The sequence below is a fragment of the Marmota monax genome, unplaced genomic scaffold, assembly GCF_021218885.2.
Source record: "Marmota monax isolate L192 unplaced genomic scaffold, Marmota_monax_Labrador192_F-V1.1 WCK01_AAM20220418_F8-fsc00125, whole genome shotgun sequence".
Classification (NCBI taxonomy): domain Eukaryota; kingdom Metazoa; phylum Chordata; class Mammalia; order Rodentia; family Sciuridae; genus Marmota; species Marmota monax.
Window position 1 is genome coordinate 13040698 of NW_026695235.1, and position 22845 is coordinate 13063542.

General features: G+C 49.9%; 1 protein-coding gene across 9 annotated transcripts in view; it reads left to right on the top strand.

Annotated features, from left to right (window-relative positions):
* Positions 1-22845, top strand: part of Adarb1 (adenosine deaminase RNA specific B1) — a 125468-nt gene that overhangs the window by 91733 nt on the left and 10890 nt on the right. For 8 of the 9 annotated variants that reach the window (XM_046438973.2, XM_046438974.2, XM_046438975.2 and 5 more), the window contains exon 9: positions 21197-21378. In XM_046438973.2, the coding sequence (XP_046294929.1) occupies positions 21197-21378 (182 nt within the window). Of the gene's footprint in view, positions 1-21196; positions 21379-21758; positions 21852-22845 lie in introns of all 9 variants that reach the window. The other variant, XM_046438972.2, reaches the window with a different exon arrangement.

Sequence of the window (22845 nt, forward strand, 5' to 3'; positions counted from 1 at the left end):
TGTTGCTTGGGTGCCATGGCCGTGTTAGCAGGTTGATTCTCCTCTCCACGGATGCGGGCGTCTCCCACCTTCCTGGCCCTCCTCCGCCTCTTTCTTCAGAGTTCTGTAGCTTTCACTGTAGGTGTCTTGGTTAGAGGTACTCCTAGGTGTGGGTTTTTTTTTTTTTGAGACTGCTATGAATTGGGTTGTTCCCTGGTGTCTGTTCAGCAGTCATTGTGGTAGACAGGGAAGCTGCTGGCTTCTGTGTGCTGATCTGTGACCTGCTTAGTAGCTTTAGAGTCTGTTGGTGGAGCTTTTTGAATCTTCTCAGTATAGGATCGTGTCATCAGCAACCGTGAGAATCTTCTTTCCTCCTCTCCTGTTTGCCCATTTTATTTCCTTCTCTTGCTTGTTCTGGCTAGAGTCTCTAGTGCCACATGGGATGGGGGTGATGAGCGTGGACACCTTCTCTTGCTCCAGACCTCCCCGTGCACTACGATGTGCTTGGGTTTCTCGTATATACCTTTACAATGTCTAGATGACTGCTACCCCGATCTCCTTAGTGTTTTTATCATGAACGGGTGCTGGGTTTTGTTGAAGGCTAGCTTTCATCCACTGGGATGGCTGTGTGATTCTATCCTTAATTATCTTTATGTAATGAACTACATTGATTGACTTGCTAACAATCATCCTTGTATCCCTGGAATAAAATCAACTTTGTTGTGATGTACAATTTCTTAACATTTTCTTGAATATGATTTGCTAATGTTAAGGATTTTTTTGCATCTATGTTCATCAGGGATATTGGTCTGTAGTTTTCTTTATTTGAAGGGTCCTTACCTGGTTTTGGTAGGAGTTGATTCTGGCTTTGTAGAGTGAATTTGGAGTGTTCCATTCCTTCCTAGTTAGTGGGACAATTTGAGGAGCATTGGCATTATTCTTCTTTAAAGGTGCAAGAATTAGCTGAGAATCCATCTGGTCCTGGGCTTTTCCTGTAGGAAGGCTTTTTATTACTCTTCTGTCTCATTGTGGTTATTGGTCTGTTTCGGTTGCTGTTCTATGTCCCCCTGATTCTGTTTGGCAGCTTGTGTGTATCTACACATATACCCATTTCTTCTAGGACTTCCAATTTATTCGAGTGTAACTTTTCAAAACAGTCCCCAGTGATCCTCTGGATTTCTGTGATTGTATGATTTCTCCTCTTGTCTCTTAATTCTGTGAATTTGGGTAATCTCTCTCCTCCTTTGTTAGTTTGACGAAAGGCTGGTGTTTCATCGCACCTTTGTATTGTGTTTTATTCTCGATTTCATTAACTTTGCTGCTGATCTTGAGTATCCCTTCTCCAGGTTTTAGAATTGGTTGGTTCTTATTTTTGTAGGGCCTTGAGAAGCATCATTCTGTTGTTCATTTGGGATCTCTCTGATTTTCTTATGTAGGTGCTTGTAGGTCTAGACACTCCTCTTAGAACTGCCTTCATGGTATATTGTATCACTAGTCTTATTTGTGTCTAAGAATTTTTAAATTTCTCCCCTGATCTCTTCTAGCACACACTCATCATTCAAAAGTGTGTTGCTCACTCTCCATGTGTTTATGTAGCTTCTATAGGGTCTTTATGTTCATTTATAATTTTGTTTCATTTTGTTGAGATGAGATGAAAGGAATCATATCATTTTTTTGTATTTGTTAAGAGTTGGAGAAGATTCTGTGAGCATCTGAGAAGAAAGTGAATTTAGCTATTATTGGATGAAATATTCTATAGATGTCTGTTAAGTCCTTGTGATTTATTTCACACACACACACACACACACACACACACACACACACACACTAGGGATTTAACCCAGGGGCATGTTACCACTGAGCTACATCTGTACCCCTTTTTATTTTTTATTTTGAGACTGGGTCTCACTAAGTTGCTTAGGACCTCATGAATTTGCTGAGGCTGACCTCCAACTCACAATCCTTCTGCCTCAGCCTCTAGCGTTGCTGGGATTACAAGCATGCACCACCACATCCGACCGACCCATAAAATTTTAAAGGTCCAAAGAGTCTTTACTGAGTTTGTGTCTGGGTTACCTCTATGTTGGTGAGAGGGCACCGTATTATCGTAGGGTGGCTCCCTGGGACTTGGATTCCATGCTGTCTGCTTTATGTAGATACACCATTGGGGGCATGAGTATTTACTGCCGTTACCCCTTCCTGTTGGATTGTTCTCTTAACCAGGATGAAGTGACCTTCCTTTTCTCTTCTGGTTAATTGTGGCTTGGATTCCGCTTGGCTGGACACATGGGAGTGACTACGTAGGCTTGTCTGGGGCTCTGTTTGCACGGCACGTCAGAGTTCATTCCTTCACTTCCAGCCGGAAGCCGGCCGCCTTGGTTTTAATCCATCCTGCCAGCCTGTGTCTTTTAACTGGAGGGTTGAGACCATTTACACTCAATGGGGATGTTTATCAATCCCTCTCATTTTGATTTCTTTCTAATGTTTTATTTGGCCCTCCTTCTCATAGGCTTAATTCAAGCCCTCCTGGATCTTAGTTGGTGCTGAGATATCAGAAGTAATGCTGATTGGCTTTCCTCTAAATGTGACCTGGTGTTTTTCTCTTGAGGCTTTTAAAGTCCTCCTTGTTCTATATGTTTAGGCATTTTGATTATGTGTAGTGACAAGGCCCTTTTCTAAAAAAAAAATTTTCAGTTGTTAATGGATCTTTATTTATTTATATGTGGTGCTGAGAATTGAATCCTGTGCCTTACACCTGCCAGGCAAGTGCTCTACCACTGAGCCACGTCCCCAGCACTGTGAAGAGATCCTTTTTAAATCTTGTCTATTTCAGTTCTAAATGCTTCCCTTATCTGGATATCCATCTCATTCTGAAGGTTTAGAACTTTTTGTTATTATTTCTCTGAAGATTGGGTTCTCTATGACGTTGTTAGCCCTGCATTTCACAGCCCTCCTCAATTCCAAGGACTCTTTTATTTGGCCTCCTAACATTGTCCCAGAGTTCTTATATATTCTGGTCACTATGACTCATTCCCTATGATGGTATCTGAACGCTGTCTTCCACCTCTGAGATTCTGTCTTCATCATGGTCTACTGCCGCAGTCTGGCTGGGCACAAATCACGAGCCACTCAAGCAGGAACAAACTTTATTTCCAAACTCCCCCGAACGCCACCCACGCGGCCTTCTCCGGGACACACCACACACCAACTGGAACTCCCTCTCCTGGAACTTCCCCAACCAACGCGAACTCCCTAGGCAATCCTCGCCAGAACTCCAAAGTAGCGGGTGCCCAAGGCGGACAGTAAAGTTCTAATATACAATTGAATCAATCCAGCATCATCTTAATGGCTTGCCTCACACCATTGCTTCTGGTAAAATGCCAGGGGCCATTCCGACTCAGCTGTGGCTCTCAGCATCTCCCCCGTTCTGTTTAATTAAACACCAAGCATGTGGCTTAGGGACCGTGCCTGTCTTAGATTGTCCAGTACTACATATGGTTCTTACCCGTCATTGGATGAGCTGACCTCAAGGCGTCTGCCTCCTGTCTTAGGTTGGTACCACTGCAATTGGATCTTACCTGTCCGGCACTGACTACCGGTCCAGCAAACAGCCACACCTGTGGATAGGTCTTTATACCAGCGGGGGGGTGAGGTTCTTTGCCTCACCTCTGTAGGCCCCCAAATTTGACCTTTGCACCAGTGGGGGGTGAGGTTCTTTGCCTCACCTCTGTTGGCCCCCAAATTTTAGACCATCACAAGCAGAAGAGAGGAGGATACAGAAATGCCACGACACCAAGCCAAATGACGGATCTTTTTGAAAAATTGTATCACCAATGATACCATCAGCAACGATACCCCAGCACTACCACAATTCGCTGCACCAACAGATAGTTCACAATGCATACAAGTGATACATAGTCCAGGCAAGTTCTGTAAGCAGTTCAAAGCAGAGGAATCCATCAATATGTCCATTTCCTCCCAAAGTAAATCGACTCCTTGATTGAGCAGTACTTGTTGAGTTATTATTAATTGATGCATCAGTTTATACAGTTTGTTGTGATAGCTATCGAAGAAGCTGTAGTTTGGTTTCATCTTTGTCTTCCCCGGCACTGGGATGAAGATAGGAATTCTGGCAATGATGGCTAAAAAGAAATTACGTAACATTCCAACAGGTACTAAGAAAACAATTTTCTGAACAATTTACATTATCCTGAACAGAATTATTAAATATAATGAAAAGGAAAGGTGAGAGTAAACAAACAGATCTGTTAACCTCCTTATTTATTCACATATTTAAACAATCCTCAACAGCTGTTTACCCAATTTAAATTAAACCATTTAAATCACATGAATAATAAAAATGTTTGGATCCATTTTTTCATGAGCGCTCCACATATGTGATATATGGACATACGCACATACAGACATACAACACAAAACACAAATGTGCACACATAACATAAAACACATAACATAAACACATAAAGGCCTTGTAGCTTTACACAGGTGAAATCTCCATTGTAATGTTTAAAAACTTCACAGTCAAAAAATAAAACTGATCAGAAAAACATTAACTTAGATCTGTATGAGCTCAAAAAATAAAATAGAACTTCATGGTGTGGGAGAGGGTAATAATAAAATAGATATTGAAAAAAGCATCCTGGTTACCACCTGGGTTTGACTCCTTTTTGGATAACCCATCCTTTTTTCTGTAACTTGCATATGGGTCTGAAGGTATTCCCACAAGCAAGCCTCAAGGTTTTTTACATTTGAAATAGGCCTTAATGGTGTTCATTATTCATTAGCCTCCAGGTGTGGGAGAACCACTGTTGCAGATATAAGAATAGCCAAGCTGGAGCTCTGAATATCAGCTGTTATGGATTTGAGCCAAATCATCTTCTTTTTGGTCTGTAGAAATCGCTTTGGTTAGTCTCTCTGGAATCCAAATTGGCTGCTGTTCTCCCTGTGGAAACACACAAACAGAACCCTGACTCCAGACAATTACTGGGTCAGGACCTTTCCATTGTCCTGTTAAAATATCCTTCCAAAGTACCTTGGGCTTATGTACATTTTTTGGACACATATGCCTTTCCACAGCACTAAGCCCTGATGAATCCAAATTTTAAAAGTTTAGAGTAAAAAGGGTTATTTTAAGTTTATCTTTGGGGGATATATACCCCTTCCCAATTCCCTCTTTTTGCTTTAATAAGTACATTTTAATAGTTGGATGAGCTCTTTCAACTATGCCTTGTCCCTGTGGATTGTATGGGATTCCTGTTATATGAGTAATGCCAAATGATGAGCAAAATTGTTTAAAAGAGGTAGAAGTATAACCAGGGGCATTATCTGTTTTTTAACTGTTTTGGAACACCCACAGTGGCAAAATTTTATAAGCAATGAGCTATAATATCTTTAGTTTTTTCTCTGGCATGAAGGGAGCCCATCAAAAATCCAGAAGAAGTATCAACTGTAACATGCAAATATTTTAATTTTCCAAATTCTGGCAAGTGTGTGATGTCCATCTGCCAAATATGGTTAGTTATCAGTCCTCTAGGATTGACTCCAAGATTAACTTGTGGTAAAAAGGTCACATAATTTTGACATTGTTTTATTATATGCCTGGCCTGCTCCTTAGTTATTTTAAAACGCTTTTGTAAAGTATTAGCATTGATATGAAACTTTTTATGAAAATTTGTAGCTGCTTCTAGTGTAGAGAAAATATGTATGTCATGTGTAGATTTATCTGCTAAATCATTGCCCAAACTAAGGGCTCCAGGCAATCCTGTATGTGCCCTGATATGTCCTATAAAGAATGGATCTTTTCTGTCCCAGATTAGACTTTGTATAGTAGAAAGCAAAGAGAAAACAGTAGAGGAAGGGGAAATCCTACCAGCATCTTCAAGAGATACTATAGCATTAACTACATACTGACTATCAGAAAATAAATTAAATACAGAATCTTTAAACATCACAAAAGCTTGTAAAACTGCATTAAGCTCTACCTTTTGAGCTGATTGTTTGGGTACTAAAAATGTAAAAGTTTGATCTGGGGTTAACTACTGCTGCGGTACAATTATTTGACCCATCAGTGAATATATTTGGAGCATTCATGATAGGTGTTTTTCTGTCATTTTTAGAAAAACTACAGGATGCAAAAACCAAAAAGACAATAAAGGATTAGATGGTAAGTGGTTATCAAATGAAACATTAGATTTACACATGATCATTGCCCAAGTATTTAACTCATTAGCTAACTCATGAATTTGATCCATAGTATATGGAGTAATAATTTTATTGGGAGAAATTCCAAACACTCCCTTTGCTGCTTTTACTCCTTTGAGTATTAATTGTCCTACAGCCTCAGGATACCTAGTAAGAATAGTGTTAGGAGAATAAGATAAATGTATCCATAATAATGGACCTTCTTGCCAAAATACTCCTGTAGGAATATTTTTTGTTGGTAGTACAATAAATAATAAAGGCAAACTTACATCAATTCTATCCAAATGCATATTTTCCATATATGTTTCAATGATTTTTAATGCCTTTCTTGCTTCAGGCGTTAACATTCGGGGTGAATTTGGATCTGATGGACCTTTTAGGATATCAAATAAAGGTCCCAACTCTCCTGTTGGTATGCCTAGATAAGGCCTTATCAAATTCATGTCTCCTAATAACTTTTGAAAGTCGTTAAGTGATTTGAGTTGATCTACTCGTATTTGAATTTTTGGTGGACGGACCATGGTTGAGGATAATAGAACTCCTAAATAATTAATTGGAAAATTTAATTGTACTTTATCTATTGCTATCTCTAGATTATAATTTTTTAAAAAGTTTGTAAGTGTGGCATAACATTCTAGCAATGTGTTTTTATCTTTGTGTGCTAATAATATATCATCCATATAGTGAAATATTTGTAGTTCAGGATTTTGATTTCTAAGTGGCTGGATTGCTTTGTTAACATAAATTTGACACATAGTTGGGCTGTTAGCCATCCCTTGAGGGAGTACTTTCCATTCATATCTCTGATCAGGACCTTCATGATTCAGTGCAGGGATTGTAAATGCAAAACGTGGACTATCCTCAGGATGAATTGTGATTGAAAAAAACAATCTTTTAATATCTATAGCTAAAACATACCAGGTTTTTGGCAAAGCAGACAATTGAGGAATCCCTGATTGAGCAGGCCCCATAATAACCATCTCATCATTAATGGCTCTTAAATCTTGCAATAATCTCCATTTACCAGATTTCTTTTTAATGACAAAAATGGGAGTATTATGGGGAGATACGGAAGGTTGTATATGTCCCTCCGCTAATTGTTGTTTGACCAGGTCATGGGCTGCTTGTATCTTTTCTTTAGTCAGGGGCCACTGAGGAACCCACACTGGTCTTTCTGATTTCCAAGTAATTTTTATTGTCTCAGTGGCCCTTTCTGAAAATCCAACCCATGTCTACCTTTTTCTTGATCTATTTGTATTGGTGCTGCTATATTTTGTCCTTTTTCTCCTAATCTTTTTTCTTTCCGAAAACCTTGTCTAGCCCTAATAGTGGGTGCATTTGAATTGATGTTATTTGTTAATGTCAAACCTAATTGATCTAGGACATCTCGTCCCCATAAATTTATAGGAAGATGATCCAATACATATGGCTGTATAGTTCCTTCACATCCTTCAGGATCCTTCCAGTCTAATACCATTGCACTTCTATGGGGATTAGTCGCCACTCCTAGGCCTTGAAGCATTTGAGTGGCTTGTTGTAATGGTCAATGTTTCGGCCATTCTTGACGAGAGATGATGCTAAGGTCTGCACCTGTATCCAGTAGCCCATTAAATTCATGTCCTTGAATATTTAGTTTTAGCATTGGGCGAGAATCTAAATTTAAAGACAGCATAGCCCAATCTACACCTGTGGAGCCTAATCCCCTGGAACCTCTTTCTATAGTACGACTAGAAAATTTATCATGCAGGCTGGGTATTATTAGTAACTGTGCTATTCTATCTCCTGGTGAAATTACTGATATACCCTTTGGAGAACTGGCTATAATTTTTATTTCACCTTCATAATCGGGATCAATTACCCCAGGACTTATCATAAGTCCTTTTAGTGTAGAAGAACTGTGTCCCAACAATAAGCCTACTATTTCTTAGGGAAGAGGTCGTTTTACTCCTGATTTGAACTCCCACCTCTGGAGTTAGTAGTGCTCTGGCGGAGGTGCAGATGTCCAACCCTGCATTCCCTCTGGTTTGTCTGATGAGGGATTTAATGGATAATGTGTCCTGGGCACTACCCTGATGGTGTTGCTGGGTTCCTCCATGGCCCCGTATATTTGTGGTCGTGGGCTCCGGAGCATTGGGCCTCCCTGTCCGTTTTTTTGGCAATGGAGCCTGATGCCTTTCTCCACGATATCGTGGGTAAACACCTGGTCCTTGTCCGTTTTTGTCTAACGGAGTACCCTCTATGGTGGTTTGAGAACGGCATTCATTAGCCCAATGTCTCCCTCTATGGCATCGTGGGCAAATACCCAGTATTCTACTCCTTTGATACCTAGCTTTGTTAAACTCTCCTCCTATGGGGCAACTCCTTTTAAAATGTCCTGTTTGTCCACAATTGTAGCATGTTTTTGGCCTGGCATCTAAAGCCTGTTGTACTGCAGCTGCCACGACTTGCCCTTGTTCATTAATGTCTCTACATAATTTGATGTATGTGTTTAAATCTTCATGTTTCCATGGTCTAATGGCCTCCTTGCACCATCGATTTGCTTGCTCAAAGGCTAGCTGTTTAATTAATGGCATTGCTTGTTCTGTGTCCCCAAAAACTCTGGTAGCTGTTTGATAAGCCTATCTACAAATTCAGTGTAAGGTTCATTAGCTCCTTGTATTACCTTAGATAATTGACCTTGTAAATCTCCATGTCCTTGTAAAGTCTTCCATGCCCTAACTGCATCTGCAGCAATTTGTGAATATATAGCCGGATCATATGCAATTTGTTGCAGCTGACCCTCATAAGGTCCTTTTCCTAACAACATATCTAGATTTCTCTGAGGATAACCGGCTACTGCATTTCGCCTAGCCGTCTCCATCCAAAATTCCTCATTGGCAACCTCCCATAACAGGTATTGTCCTCCATTTAGCACAGCTTTATAGATACTAGTCCAATCTGTTGGCGTCATGTCCAAGTTGGTAGTGGATTTGACCATGCTTACAGTGAAGGGTGCTTGGGGACCATAGGTTGTTATGGCCTCCTTTAACTGCTTCACTGTTTTGAAATCTAAAGCACGGTGAATTCGCTGCCCTCCTGCCTGCTCAAGTGCAGGGCATGCTAATCTTTGAGGTCCTGTCTCAGGATCCCATCCATCAACAACGGGGGTTGAGGATCCCATAGCATATGTTGTCTGTAGAGGTGGTGCTGTTGGTTGGACACTTACGTCCTCTGGTGATAGAAAGGTGTTAGTAGCAGTCTCCTGTAGAGGTGGTGCTGTTGGTTGGACACTTACGCCCTCTGGTGATAGAAAGGTGTTAGTAGCAGCCTCCTGTTGTAACTTTTCCCCTGATAGTTCTTCCTCCTTTAAATTTTCTTCCTCTGTCTGACTAGCTCGAAAGACCTTCTCTTTTACTTGATCTTCTACTATAGTCTGAACTCAAGGCTTTGGACTAGGCAAACAAAATCGTACCAACGTCCATAACGGCAATGTGTCAACTGGCAGAGTTCCTGGGTTTTTCTTTTCCTTTTCCCTTAAATCTTCACCATGATGGTCCCATTGTGGTATATTCAACAACTCCTCCTTAAAAAGCCATGGGCTACATTTTTGTATTGTATCAACGTATGCCCTGACTGTTTTTGGTTTTACTGGGGTGCCTCCTTCCTCTAACAATTTACTTAACATTCTTTCGGTTTGTTTTTTGCTAATTTCTGATCCTATATTTCTGCTACAAGGATAACGCAACTCAACAAGATAATTCAAAACAAAACCGAAGCAAAACGAAACAAAAACTGAACAAAAAATCGTTGTATCAATTTTCCTATTTTCTTGACATGTATATCCGTGGTCTATCTCTATCTCTTCCTCAGGGCTGAACAACTTCAACCCTTGAGCCAACCATTTTTCCCAGTTTGCCTGAGAAAGTTCTAGGGACAGGCAGCTTGAAACAAAAACAAAACAAATCAAAACAAGAACACATTGTTTTCTGAAATGGTCACCCATTCTCTCGCTCTCCCTCAGGGGCAAGCAATTTCACTTACCTCCGAGCTTCAGGCGTTCCCCGTACGGGCCACCAAATGCCGCAGTCTGGCTGGGCACAAATCATGAGCCACTCAAGCAGGAACAAACTTTATTTCTGAACTCCCCCGAACGCCACCCACGCGGCCTTCTCTGGGACACACCACACACCAACCGGAACACCCTCTCCCGGAACTTCCCCAACCAACGCGAACTCCCCAGGCAATCCTCGCCAGAACTCCAAAGTAGTGGGCGCCCGAGGTGGACAGTAAATGTCTAATACACAATTAGATCAATCCATCATCATCTTAATGACTCACCTCACAACCATTACTTCTGGCAAAATGCCAGGGGCCATCCAACTCCACTGTGGCTCTCAGCAGTCTACTTTATTAAGAGACTTTCAACTGAAAATTTTATTGTGACTTTCATTTCCAAGATTTCTGTTTGTTTCTTTTTTCAACATCCCTAGCTCTGTGTTGAATTTCTCATTCATACCCTGTACTGATTTCCTTAATTAAGTCAATTGTGTTCTCTAGGAATTCATTGATCATTTCATTAATCATCGTTTTGAATTCTTTATCTGATATTCCCTCCAATTCAGTATCTTTGGAGTCAGTTGGTAGTAAACTTTGAACTTTAGGAGGCATTGTGTTACCTGGTCTTTTCATGTTGCTTTTTCTTGTGTTCTGTGTTGGGCTCACACATCTGTTGGGAGGAATCTTGCTTCCGCCGTTATGTGTGGGCCTCTTTAGGGCAAGTCGTCTTGGTGAAATGCGCAGGGACGTCAGGCTGTTGTGAATTTCCTGACGTATTTCCAAATGGGTTTTAGAGTGGAGTTTCCCCTGCTAGTTTTTTTTTTTTAATAATTAGTGTATTTTGATACAGTGTATATTGTCAGAACTTGGAGATTCCACCTTCCCCGAGGGTCTCAAGAGAGTGGGGTCCTTCTCGTGTTGCATCTGGAGGGCGTGTGGGAGTTCACCCGTGACTGCTCTGGGTTTGCTCTTCTTCCCTTAACAACTCTGTAGATTCTGAAGGGACGGCGTGGTCTAGGTGGAGGCCCCTTGCAGGTCTGAACCTGTAGCTTTTGTGTCAGTTCTGTTTTTGCTGCAGGAGTGAGTGTCCATGGGAGGGCCTCCCGGTCATTCCCACTCGGCACCTGTTGTTAGTTAGGTTTTGGGTTTTTGCTCTGTGCCTTCTGTTCTTTGTAGTGAAGCTGCTGAAGCTGGAGTGTGGTCACTGTGTTTGGAGGGAGGCCCCGTCTCCTGGCGGGGCTCTCCTCTGCAGCACCGTCTGCGCCCTGTGACCTCCCAGCACTGCCAGGGCAGGCGGACACGCACAACCCACAGCTGCCCTGCTCATCACCACGACAGGAGTGTGGGGTCAGAGACGAGAGGTGACCACCACCTAGAGCTGGCGTTAGAGCACACAGCAGGCCCCGTGGGGCCGTCCACGGCACGCCTGGCGGGAGTCGCAGTGATGTGAGCCACGTGGTTCCAGAAGCTGTAAAAGTACAGCTCCTGAAGAGAAAGGGAAGGTGACAGGAAGGTCAGGATGTTCAGAGTCGGAGACGGGAGTGGCTCGATGGAGAGATGGAGAAGCGAGACAGCAAAGGACGTGGCCTTGGAGGGAGGAGAAGGTAGAGACGGAAACAGTAAAACAAAATAAACAGACCCTAACCTCAGAAGACAAAATAGCTCTCATCAAAACTGACAGACGAAACCAAATGTGTGTATATGTCCACGGGCCAGTCCGCCCAGGAAAAGCACACACAAAAAAAGAAAAGGGAGGAACAGGACCCTGAATTTAAAAAAAACAAACACAAAACTGATATAATCATGTCCACTGAGGTGGTCAGGCGGCCACTGGGAGTGATGGTCCCCGTCTATGCCCACCTGTCCCCCTTTCCTCTTTTCTCTTGGGCTGTGTACTGAGAGGGAGAGCAAGGGGCTGGGGGTGGGAAGCCCCTTCCTCTTTTTGTGTTCACTAAGCTGCAGCTGGAGTGGCCTAAGATGGAAGCCGGCTGAAGTAGCTCTCAGCTCCCTTCTCACCAGAATAGGGTGGAATGGGGAGGAAAGAATGTCAGGTGGAGTTTTATTTACACCTACCAACCGGATTGGAGCATCCCAGGGTGGGTCTGCTGCAGAGGAGTTTCTGGGGCTGGGACTTAGGTCTAATCGGGCCCCGGGGGCTTGGTTGGGTGGTGACTGCTCTGGAGATGTTAGAGCAACACACCCCTAGGGCCTGGAAGCTGCCAAATTCTGTCTGGGGTCTGGAACCCAGGAGCTTCCCAAGAATTCCACTCGTGGGGCCCAGGAGCCAATCCTCCACACCCTCTGCTGCCCATGAGCACAGCCTTCCCAGGCTTAATCCCTGAGTGTGGACACACCCTCCTGACCTGCTTCAGCTGTTCACATAAACTGCTAGACTGAAAGGGAAGCAAGCTGGACTCCCCTCTGACCTTCTGACTTGGATTCCCCTGGGTGCAGTCCTCTCTGTGCCTGTTTCACCAGTGTTCTGCTAGGCGTGCCCTAGGCTGTGTGGAGGCGCTGGCTGGGACCTGGCAGTGCCGTGTGACCTCCTGGCTGCCCCAGCTCTGGGCTGCCAGTGGAGAAACAGCGCTGGAAGTACCAGGTCACTGTGCAGCCTCTGGACGGGCCAGTCCAGGCTGCTTGCCTGGTCCGTAGGTCTTTCCAGGCAGATTGGCCCGTGGGCTGTCTGCCTGCCTGTCACCCGCCCTGAGTGGCACCCAGTGCCCTGCTGCAGCTGGCTCGGCTCCCACAGACTCCTCCTGTCCTTTGTTCAGTGTACCCACATTGAGTCTCTAAGACACTCTGACTGTCCAATATTGAAGTTTAGTGAGTCCCCTCTTCCCCCTCCTCCCTGAAAAGCGGGGCTCTTCACCTGGGGGTGCAGCCTTCCTCTCGCCCGCCATCTTGATCCTGATCGGGACTCTGGTTCATGTGTGAGAGCATCCTGTTTCATTTCCACATGTCTCTGAATTTTCTAGTTTTCCTTCTGATATTGATGTGACTCTGTTGGGATTGGAAAGGATACTTGTGTAATTCACTTTCCTGAATCCTTAAGACTTGCTTTGTGGCCTAGTATGTGGTCTACCCTGCAGAATGATCTAGTTGCACTTGGGAGTAGGGTCCGCTGCTCTGGGGTGGATGTTCTGTGTGTATCACTGGGTCCCGTGGTCTGTGTATTCTTCGAATCCTCTGTTCTGTTCTTCTGCCTGATAGTTCTATGCATTTTTTTAAATGGAGTATTGAAATTTTCTACCATTATTATGCTGTGTCTGTTTTTCCCATCAGTTCTGTTAAAGTTTGCTTCAGATGTTTATAAGCGCTAAGTTTTGATGCACAAATATTTATAGTCATTTCTTCTTGGTGAACTGACCCTTTGCCATTGTGGATATCACCCTCTGTTGCTCTAAAGGTGTGAAGTTTCTGCCTGACACTAGAAGGTGTGCTCCTGTTTGCCTCCAGTCCCATGGAGCGCTTCTCCCGCCCCTCACATTCAGTCTGTGTGCGTCTCCATGTCTACAGTGGATCTCCAGCGACAGTTTATAGTCGGAGTCTGTTGTCGTTGTCTTTTTAATCCATTTGGCCAATCTGTGTCTTTTGATGGGAGAATTTAATCCATTAACATTTAAAATGACTCTGAACAGGAAATATTCAATGTTGTATTCTGTGATCTTCTCTATGGCTTGTAGGGTTCTTCTTCCTCCTTCGTCTCTTACCATCTCCATGTTTGTTTGATTTGCTTGCAATGATCCTCTTTTCTTTTTGTGTATATTCCAGATATTTCTTTGTGGTTACCATTGTAATCACATAAAACATCTTAGAATTATAGTATTCTTTTTAAAACTTAATTCAATAACCTATAAATACTTGATGGCTTTATAACTTTATTTCCTCACACTTTGTTATTGACGACACAAATCATATATTTAAGTGTATATCCATTATGTCGACCTATGGTTATTTACGTTTTGTGATTTAGATTCTGTTAGCCAACATTCTGCAGGGAAGCGGCTGTTCACTGTCGTGTTTCAGTCGGAAGGACTCTCTCTAGCATTTCTTGTGAGACCTAGCATGCTTGTACTCATCTACAGATATCTTGACTTCTCCTTTTTAAAGGGTGGTTTGCAGATGAACTCTTCTTGGTTGACAAGTTTTTCCCTTAGGCACTTGGAATGGCTCGCCCAGTTTCTTCTGAGAAATTCATGGCCGTTTTATGGACGCGCCCTTACATGTGACCTGTGACCATCCACTTCTGCTTTTGAGGTCCAGGTCACTCTTTGTCTTGATGAGACAATTTGATGGAAATGTGCCTTGCCACTGTTCTCCCTGCACTCAGCCTGGTTTCGCCTGAGCTTGAACCTGTGTAGTCCATCTTTCTTTGAATTTGGGAAGCTTTTAGCCATTATTTCTTCAAATAAGCCCCTGGCTCCTTTCTCTCCCTCCTCTTGTTCTGGGGTTTATAGAGCATGTGTGTTGGTCGGCTTGATGGTGTCTTGTGATTTTATAGGCTTTCTTTACTGTTTCCGTTCTTTTTTCTTTTTCCTAACCTTATTTTATTTATATGTGGTGCTAAGGGTCGAACCCAGGGCCTTGCACGCGCGAGGCCCTCACTCTTCTTTCTTTTTGTTCCTCTTGCTCAGTGATTTCAACTGACCTGTCTTCAAGTTCATTGCCCTTCAAGTTCATATGCCTGGTGAAGTCTTATGTTGTTACCCCCCCAATGAAGTTTTCAGTTCAGTTATTGCATTTTTTAATCCTTAAATCTGTGGTTCCTTTGCACAGGTCTTTGTTATTACTTTAAATTATTTGTCATGTAGCATTATTTTAAGGTCAGTTTATTGACAGAGGTTTATGTTTGGTCCTTTGACTGTGCCATGTTTCTCTGTATGCCTTATACTTTTTTTTCTTTGGGGGCTGGGATTGGAGCATTTAGGAAAAGACACCTTCTCCTGTTTTTGTTTTTGCGTACTTGCTCTGTGAGGAGGAAGACTCCACCAGTCGACCCCACCTTTTCTGTTCTCTCAACCCCCGTGTGTCTGCCTGCAGACCGGGGCCCTGATGTGCACTTGCCTGTTTTTACCTTTGCTACTCAGGAGAGGCAGAAGCCAGTCTCTTGGGCAGACTTTGGCAAGTCAGGGTGTTGGATCCACGAGCTGCTCATAATTCTGTCCCAAGGAGAGAGCCTCCTGGTATGGAGGCTTCCTCCTGGGTGGTCCCAGGTGGAGGGGGCCACAGGCTCCTCCCGGGTGGTCCCAGGTGCAGGGGGCACAGTCTCCTCCTGGGTGGTCCTTGGTGGTCCCAGGTGGAGGGGGCACAGGTTCCTCCTGGGTGGACCTGGGTAGTCCCGGGTGGAGGGGGCACAGGCCTGCTTGCCAGGACGGCAGATTTTCTTGCCCTCTGTGAGGTCCCTTCTTGGATTGGCAGTGGCCTGCCTGCTGTCCCTGCTCCTTGGTGTCCAGAAAACTCAGAGAAGGAGTCTTTCCAGTGACGTTTTCTGGGGGTGCGGGCCTGCAGCTGTCTGTCTGTCTTCTTGCGAAGTCACGGTCCCAGTGTCACTGGGTTTTCAATGGTCATGTCTTGTCAGAACCCTCTGATTCTATGTACAATTTCTAATTCTCCCTCAAAGCTGCGTGTGCCCACCTGCAGACGATGACAGTCGGTGACTTTGTTGGTAGTGTGGCTCGTTTCTTATCGTCTGTCCAGGACCTCAGCGGGAAGGTCAGGGAGCAGCGGTACCAGCAGCCGTCCTGGTGTGGTTGCCGAGTCCCTCAGAGTGTCACAGCATGGTCTCCAGGTGCAGTTTGCTGTGGTCAGATAGGAGCCTTCGTCCTGCCAGGAAGACCCCTGTCCGCTTTGCCTCCAAGCCCTTTCCTGATCACACGGGTACAGCTTTGTCAGAGGCTGGTCTGCGTCCCTGTTGAACCTTTCCTGGGTGGACTGACGTCCCCCGTTGTGACAGAACACGGTCTAGTGTCTTCTCGACCTTGTTTGACTTGGATGTTGATGAGTCTCTTTTTCATTAAGACAGTGAAAAGCCCGGGAGAGGCTACTTCAGAAAGAAAAGGTTTGGGACCTGAATGTCCAAACGTCATGGCACAGGCTCTGGCAAGGACACTGAGTCGTCAGCATTTCATGGTGACCAAAACAGCCCACAAGAGCAACTGAAGCACGGAAAGTTCATTTGGGTTCTGGTTTTGGAGGGTCAGTGTGAGGTCAGCCGGCTCCTGCTCTGGGCCCAGGTGAGGTGGGACGTGGCAGAGGAGCGCTCTCCAGACGGCAGCCAGGAGCAGGGATGGGGAGGGGTGCAGGGAGCCACCCCTCCAGGCCCCAGTTGCCACCAGATGGGGATGAATGGTTAGGTGACAGCTCTCACAACCTGGTTCTTTCTCCTCCGAATACTCAAGGGATTCATCTAGAATCTGAGGATTTGGAATGAGCCATGATCAAGGCTGCTGGGGAGAAGCTGCCTCTGCACTGCAGACAGCGTGGTGCCGCGAGCCCAGGGGTGGCTCAGCAGGTGGCACCTCTGCAGGCTGGCGGGCTCAGAGGCGGGCTGTGGGAGGGCTGCGTGGTCTCAGTGTGACCGCCCCACCCTGCATCCGAGCACGCCCTGTGGCTGCTTGCACCAAGAGAGGAAGGCGGAGCGCAGCTGTGCTGGCTGAGGGGTGGCCCGTGTCACCCTTGTTTCCTGTCTCCTGGTGGCAGTGGCCAGGAGGTGCTCGTGGGGGACACGTCTTCTCTCCTTAGGGCCTGCGCACAGCTGGAGATGCCAACTGCCCAGATCTGGTCTGACTCCCAGGCACAGGGAGGGCGAGGGCCGACCCCCGGGGGGTTGCCCGGGGCAGAATCGGGCTGTGTGGTGAAGGAGCACGGAGCTGGCCATGGCCAGCGGTCTCCCTGGACGCCGTGTTCGTGGAGGAGCATGAGCCGTGCAGACAGGCCTGACGCTTCATGGACAGCAAACAGTGGCCTGTTGTCAGACACGCAGAGCCCTCTCCTGACCGTGAGAGGCCCATGAAGAGTGGCCAGGGGCCTCTGGTCGCCCCTAAGGCAGGTTCTTGGGTAGGGCAGGAAAATAAGCAAATGTAGCTAACCTGGAACTGCCGCCTTAGTCGCCAGGCCCTTAGAGAATCCACACACCAGGCAGAGCCCACAGCTTGGAACTGGGTGGCCGGCACGTCCCTGCCCCCTGCACCGCCTAGCGCTGACTCAAGGGCTTGGCTGGGTGGGGGGACGTCCTCCTCTGACAGAGGGAGGCGCACATGGTGCTGGACCCAGGGACCCGCCCCACAGCAGGCTCTTGTGGTGTGTCTGATGCTCTGACTGAGGAAGAGCCGAGGCAAGCCCAGAGAAGAGGGAAGCCCATCCCCAAAGGGGACACAGGTGACCAGGAAGTGGCAGGTGTCTGCCTGGAGCTCACGGCCCCTGAGGTACTGTGGAGGACCAGGGGAGCAGGAGCAGGCAGCCGGCTTGTTTACCCCCACAAGGGCCCCGCTGTGTCCCACTGCCTGTTGACCAAGGGATGTGGCAGGTCAGTGTGGGGAGGGGGCACAGCACTGCCCTGGAGGGCACCAGGGTGCCTGTCTGTCTGTCCAGCCGGCGGGCAGGCAGAGTGGCAGGAAGACAGCCCGAAGGCACGTGGGTTGGAGCCCCAATGTGGGTGGGTCTGGAGTCCACTCTGGTGGCCGCAGTTCGGTGTGCTCAGTGTCGGGCTGTGGGATAGACAGGGACCACCCAGGTGGGGACAGATGGCTTGCTGACGCAGTGCAGAGTCACGCAGGGAGGACAGAGGGTGGGCCCCAGCAGGGGCTGCAGCTGGGCAGACTGCCCGCTGGGCCCTGTGGCAGTGTCCTCTGTGTGCTACGTCTCTTGGGGCCAGGTGGGGCTCTGTGTGGGTCCAGGGCACAGATTGGTGGCAGTGCTCCCAGAAACACCCTAAGAGAGTGAGCAAAAAGGCCAGCACAGATGACCTGGCCCAGCACAGCAGAGGACGGCACGGGGCTCCCGCGCCTGCCTTCCCCCGGTGGCACGGGGCACCTCCTGGGCGCACCAGGAGGGCTCCTCGTTACCCTGGGTCTGGGCATGGGTGGGTGTGGGTAGTGGGCAGGTCCTTCCCAGGGCAGAGTGTGTGGGGCTCCTGATCCTCAGGCTGGACGGGTGTGGACGCTTGGTGGGCCCCCGAGGACCTGCTCCAGTCGGTGAAGAGCTTTCCAGGAGCCCTTCCCCACGGCAGGTGCCTGGGCTCCGGGAGGCGGCGCAGGGCTGTGCTCTGGGGGCTGGGGGCTGCCGGCAGAGTGGGCCGTGGTGCCTCCAGGTCCACACAGGGCTCGGCTGGCTCCAGGAGACCCTGGGCCCTCAGAAGTGCATTCAGAGTCAGCGGCTCCCCCCAGGCAGCTTCTGCAAGGGCAGTTGGAAGGCGCCTGGGGCTGGATTCTAGGAGGCTCCTGGTCTGCCCTGGGCCTTTAAGTGTCCAGTCATTAGGACAGGGAACTTGTTTCCACCTCCTTTGGGGGTGGCAGGAGGGAGCCCAGGAACTACAGGACTGGCCACCCTCAAGTGTGCCGTCTGGGCTGGCACTGCTGCGCAGGGACGGGGGATCCGTGAATGAGACGGGCGTCCTGATGGTGTCCAGAGGCTCTGGCGGGGCAGGGGAGGGCCGCTCACACAGGGTAGGAGCAGCGAGAGACGGCAGGGCCTCTCTGAGAGGATGTTTGCAGGAGGCTCAAGGGGAGCAGCCGTGGCCACGCTGCCTGGGACGTCTTCCAGGCTGAGGAGCTGCGGGAGGCTGACCTGGAGCCTGGGGACGCAGGCCTGTGGGCCGTGGCACAGGTGGCCTTTCCTCGGGAGCCAGCCTGCGTCTGCACAGGGGTCTGCACAGGGCCCTGCAGGTGCTGGCTGGGCAGGCTGAGGACAGGTCCCCGGGTTCCTCCTAGAGCCCGTGGGATGGCGAGGGCAGGGGCTGAGCTGGCCTGGCCCTGTAGTGGAGGTAGTCATAGCTGGACCCTGAACCTGTTCTGAAGCAGATCCCATGGACCTGCTGCCAATGGCTGTGACAGGGAGGAGGCAAGAGTGACCCAAGGGTGACCCGGGGTGGCCCGAGCAGATGAGGTCAGAGCTGGGGCAGATCGGGTTTGAGGCCCAGCTGTTGCTCAACCTGGGCTACCCCACTGGGTCACTGCTCCGACCTCTGGACTCCCACCTTTCACTCCATCCATGGGCCAGCAGGGGACATCACCTGGGCAGGTTGGCCGTGCGTGAGAGTGGGTCTGGAGCATGCTTGGGCCTGGACCTCACCATCCAGGTCCTCCAGTCCCACACCTGGCCAGGTGTCTTAGCACCAGCACTGCCCTATCCCTCGATGTTTTCCCCGGCCCTCTGACCGTGCAGGTGCGTCCCGAGTCCTGCACTGCCCATGGGACTCTGAAAGGCACATCTGGTCAGCCCTCTCCTGAGACACCTGTGTCCAGGAGCTGCTGCCTCAGGAGCACCCCTGCCCCTGCCCCTCCTGCCCCTGCCCACACCTGCCCCACCAGCCCCTGCCCACACCTGCCCCCACCACAACCTGCCCCGTCCCCACCTGCCCTTACCCCACCTCCCCCTACCCCACCACCCCTGCCCCCACCTGCCCGCGCCCCCGCCTCCCCTGCCACCGCCCCCACCTGCCCCTGCCCCCCACCTGCCCGCGCCGCCGCCTCCCCCTGCCCCCACCTCCCCCTGTTCCTACCCCCACCTGCCCCTGCCCCCCACCTGCCCGCGCCCCCGCCTCCCCTGCCACTGCCTGTCCCCGCCCCCACCTGCCCCTGCCCCCCACCTGTCCCCGCCCCCACCTGCCTATGCCCCACACCTGCCCAAGCCCCCCAACTGCCCCCGCCCCTGCCCCCACCTCCCCCTGTTCCTACCCCCACCTGTCCCTGACCCCCACCTTCCCCCGCCCCCACCTGCCCTCAGCCCCACCTGCCCCTGCCCCACCTGCCCCTGCCCCCACCTGCCCCCACCTGCCCCCGCCCCACCTGCCCCCACCTCCCCCTCCCCCCACCTTCCCCCGCCCCCACCTGCCCCTGCCCCCACCTGCCCCTGCCCCCACCTGCCCCTGCCCCACCTGCCCCTGCTCCACCTGCCCCTGCCCCACCTGCCCCCACCTCCCCCTCCCCCCACCTGCCCCTGCCCCACCTGCCCCTCCCCCCACCTGCCCCTCCCCCCACCTGCCCCTGCCCCCACCTCCCCCTCCCCCCACCTGCCCCAGCCCCCACCTGCCCCTGCCCCACCTGCCCCTGCCCTCGCCCACTGCCTGCCACTGCCCCTGCCCCCACCTGCCTACAACCCATCCTGGAGCCCGGGACCTGCCCGTGCGCAGTCCTGAAGCCCCCACCTGGGGCTCAGCTCCGGGAGTGCCCCAAGGAGCCTCCGTGGCCAGCCCTCTCCTCTGCCACAGAGAGGGCTCCCCTGGCCCAGCTCCCCCTCAGGCGCGGCTCTTCACTCCTCTACCTTTGGTTGCTTGTCTTGTACCCAGGCTCGTCTGCCCACTTAGGTCCCTCTGTGGCCTCAGGTGGCCTGCCCACTGGCGCCTGAGCAGTCTGGGGCTGAGGGGTGTGTGGTGGTTCTGGGTTGCCACAGCCGTGGGCAGGAGGATCAGTGCCCCACCCACCTCCTGGCTGTGCGCAGTGCTGTGTTCTCGCCCAGCGGGCAGGAGGGGGTGGCTCCTGGGCCTTGGCTCTGCAGTGACGGTCAGAGCTGTCCTTTCTGGGGGGGTGAAGTGCGGGCTGCCCCCCCGCAGGCCTGAGGTTCCTGGGGCACCTTGCGCCAGGGCTTTGGAGCACCCCACGCCGTCCTGGCTGGGGCGGCAGGACGCTCCGTTCTGCGTGGCTATCCAGCAGACCCTGCCTGTGCGGCTCCCCGCAGGCAGCTGGACCTCGCCCTGCGGGGCGGTCACGGCGGGTGCCACTGAGCGCTGTCCTTCTCCCTGCAGCTGGAACGTGGTGGGCACCCAGGGCTCCCTGCTCAGCATCTTCGTGGAGCCCGTCTACTTCTCCAGCATCATCCTGGGCAGCCTGTACCACGGCGACCACCTCTCCAGGGCCATGTACCAGCGCATCTCCAACATCGAGGACCTGCCGCCCCTCTACACCCTCAACAAGCCCCTGCTCAGCGGCAAGTACCCCGCGCTCACTGCCCCCGAGGCCTCGGGTCCTCAGGCCTCGGCTGCCCAGCCTGGCAGGAGAGGTGCCGGGCCTCTGCTCACCCTGTCCCTCTGCAGGGCGCGGGCTCTGACTAGCCGCAGACCCTGCGTTCCCAGAGGAGCCAGCAGGGGCCTCGTGCTCTCCCACCACAGGCCTGTTCTGCCCCTGTGGCCGCTGGGTCAGTGTCGGCTTCCCCAGACTGACCAGCTGGGGCAGCCATGGGTGTCCACCCTCGGGTGCCAGGCCCCTGCCACGTGGCGAGCCTGGCAGGCGGGCATGACTGGCAGGCCTTCTCCACAGCGGCTTCTCCTGTTCTCACGCCCTTTTTGCTGGTTTCTTCTCTTTTTTTAGAATGTCAGTGGCTGACAGTAAAGAGAACAGGAGCTTTTGAATTCAAGGGTCTTAACTTCTAAGCCCACCCTTATTTAAAAGGACACAATTAAGGTATTTTTACCCTTTTAAAAGTAACACCTTACTTACTTTTTGATGCTCAGAACTAAAACCATAACCCTAAACTAAAACAGCCTTCTGTGGTGTGCGTGTCTCTGCCTTGTTTGAGAGCTTGGCCGCTAGCACGCCTCCGTGGAGAGAGCAGGTGCGGCTCTTTCAGGGTGCCGGATACGGGAGTACGAAGCTTGTCTGGGCTCAGAGTTGAGAGCTCCCTAACCATAACCTTCTTCTTCAAGAAAACAGAACTGAGTGCTGGGACTGGCTATGGCACCTTGAGCCAGGAGCGCCCCTGCAGCTTGGAGTGTCGTGCTGTGTGTTGGTGTGTGAATTCCTCACGATGCTAAAGATGGTTTCCACTCTTTGCCCTCAATGTGATGTTGCTATAACAAAATACTGGAGCCTCAGACTTTATAAACAAAAGAGGTCGATAGCTCACAGTTTGGAGGCTACAATGTAAGACTGGACAGCCCCATGTTCAGCCTGAGGCAAGGGAATCTTACAAGACAAGAAGGAACCAAAGTGCAGGAGCCAAGTCTGTGCAGAAGAGATCTCGTTGTGAGGGAGGAAGCAGAACTTGGGGTCCCTCTACTAACAACTGGCTCTTGAGGAACTGACCAGGGTACAGCAAGAACTACATCAACCCCTTCTGAGGGCAGTACCCCCATGACCCAGCCACTCCCCACAGCCACCACCCCTGGGTCGCCCATGAAGGCACACCCCTGTGACCCAGCCACCCCCCACAGCCACCACCCCTGGGTCCCCCTTAAAGGCACACCCCTATGACTCAGCCACCCCCCCACAGCCACCACCCCTGGGTCCCCCTTAAAGGCACACCCCTGTGACCCAGCCACCCCCCACAGCCACCACCCCTGGGTCCCCCTTAAAGGCACACCCCCATGACCCAGCCACTCCCCACAGCCACCACCCCTGGGTCGCCCATGAAGGCACACCCCTGTGACCCAGCCACCCCCCACAGCCACCACCCCTG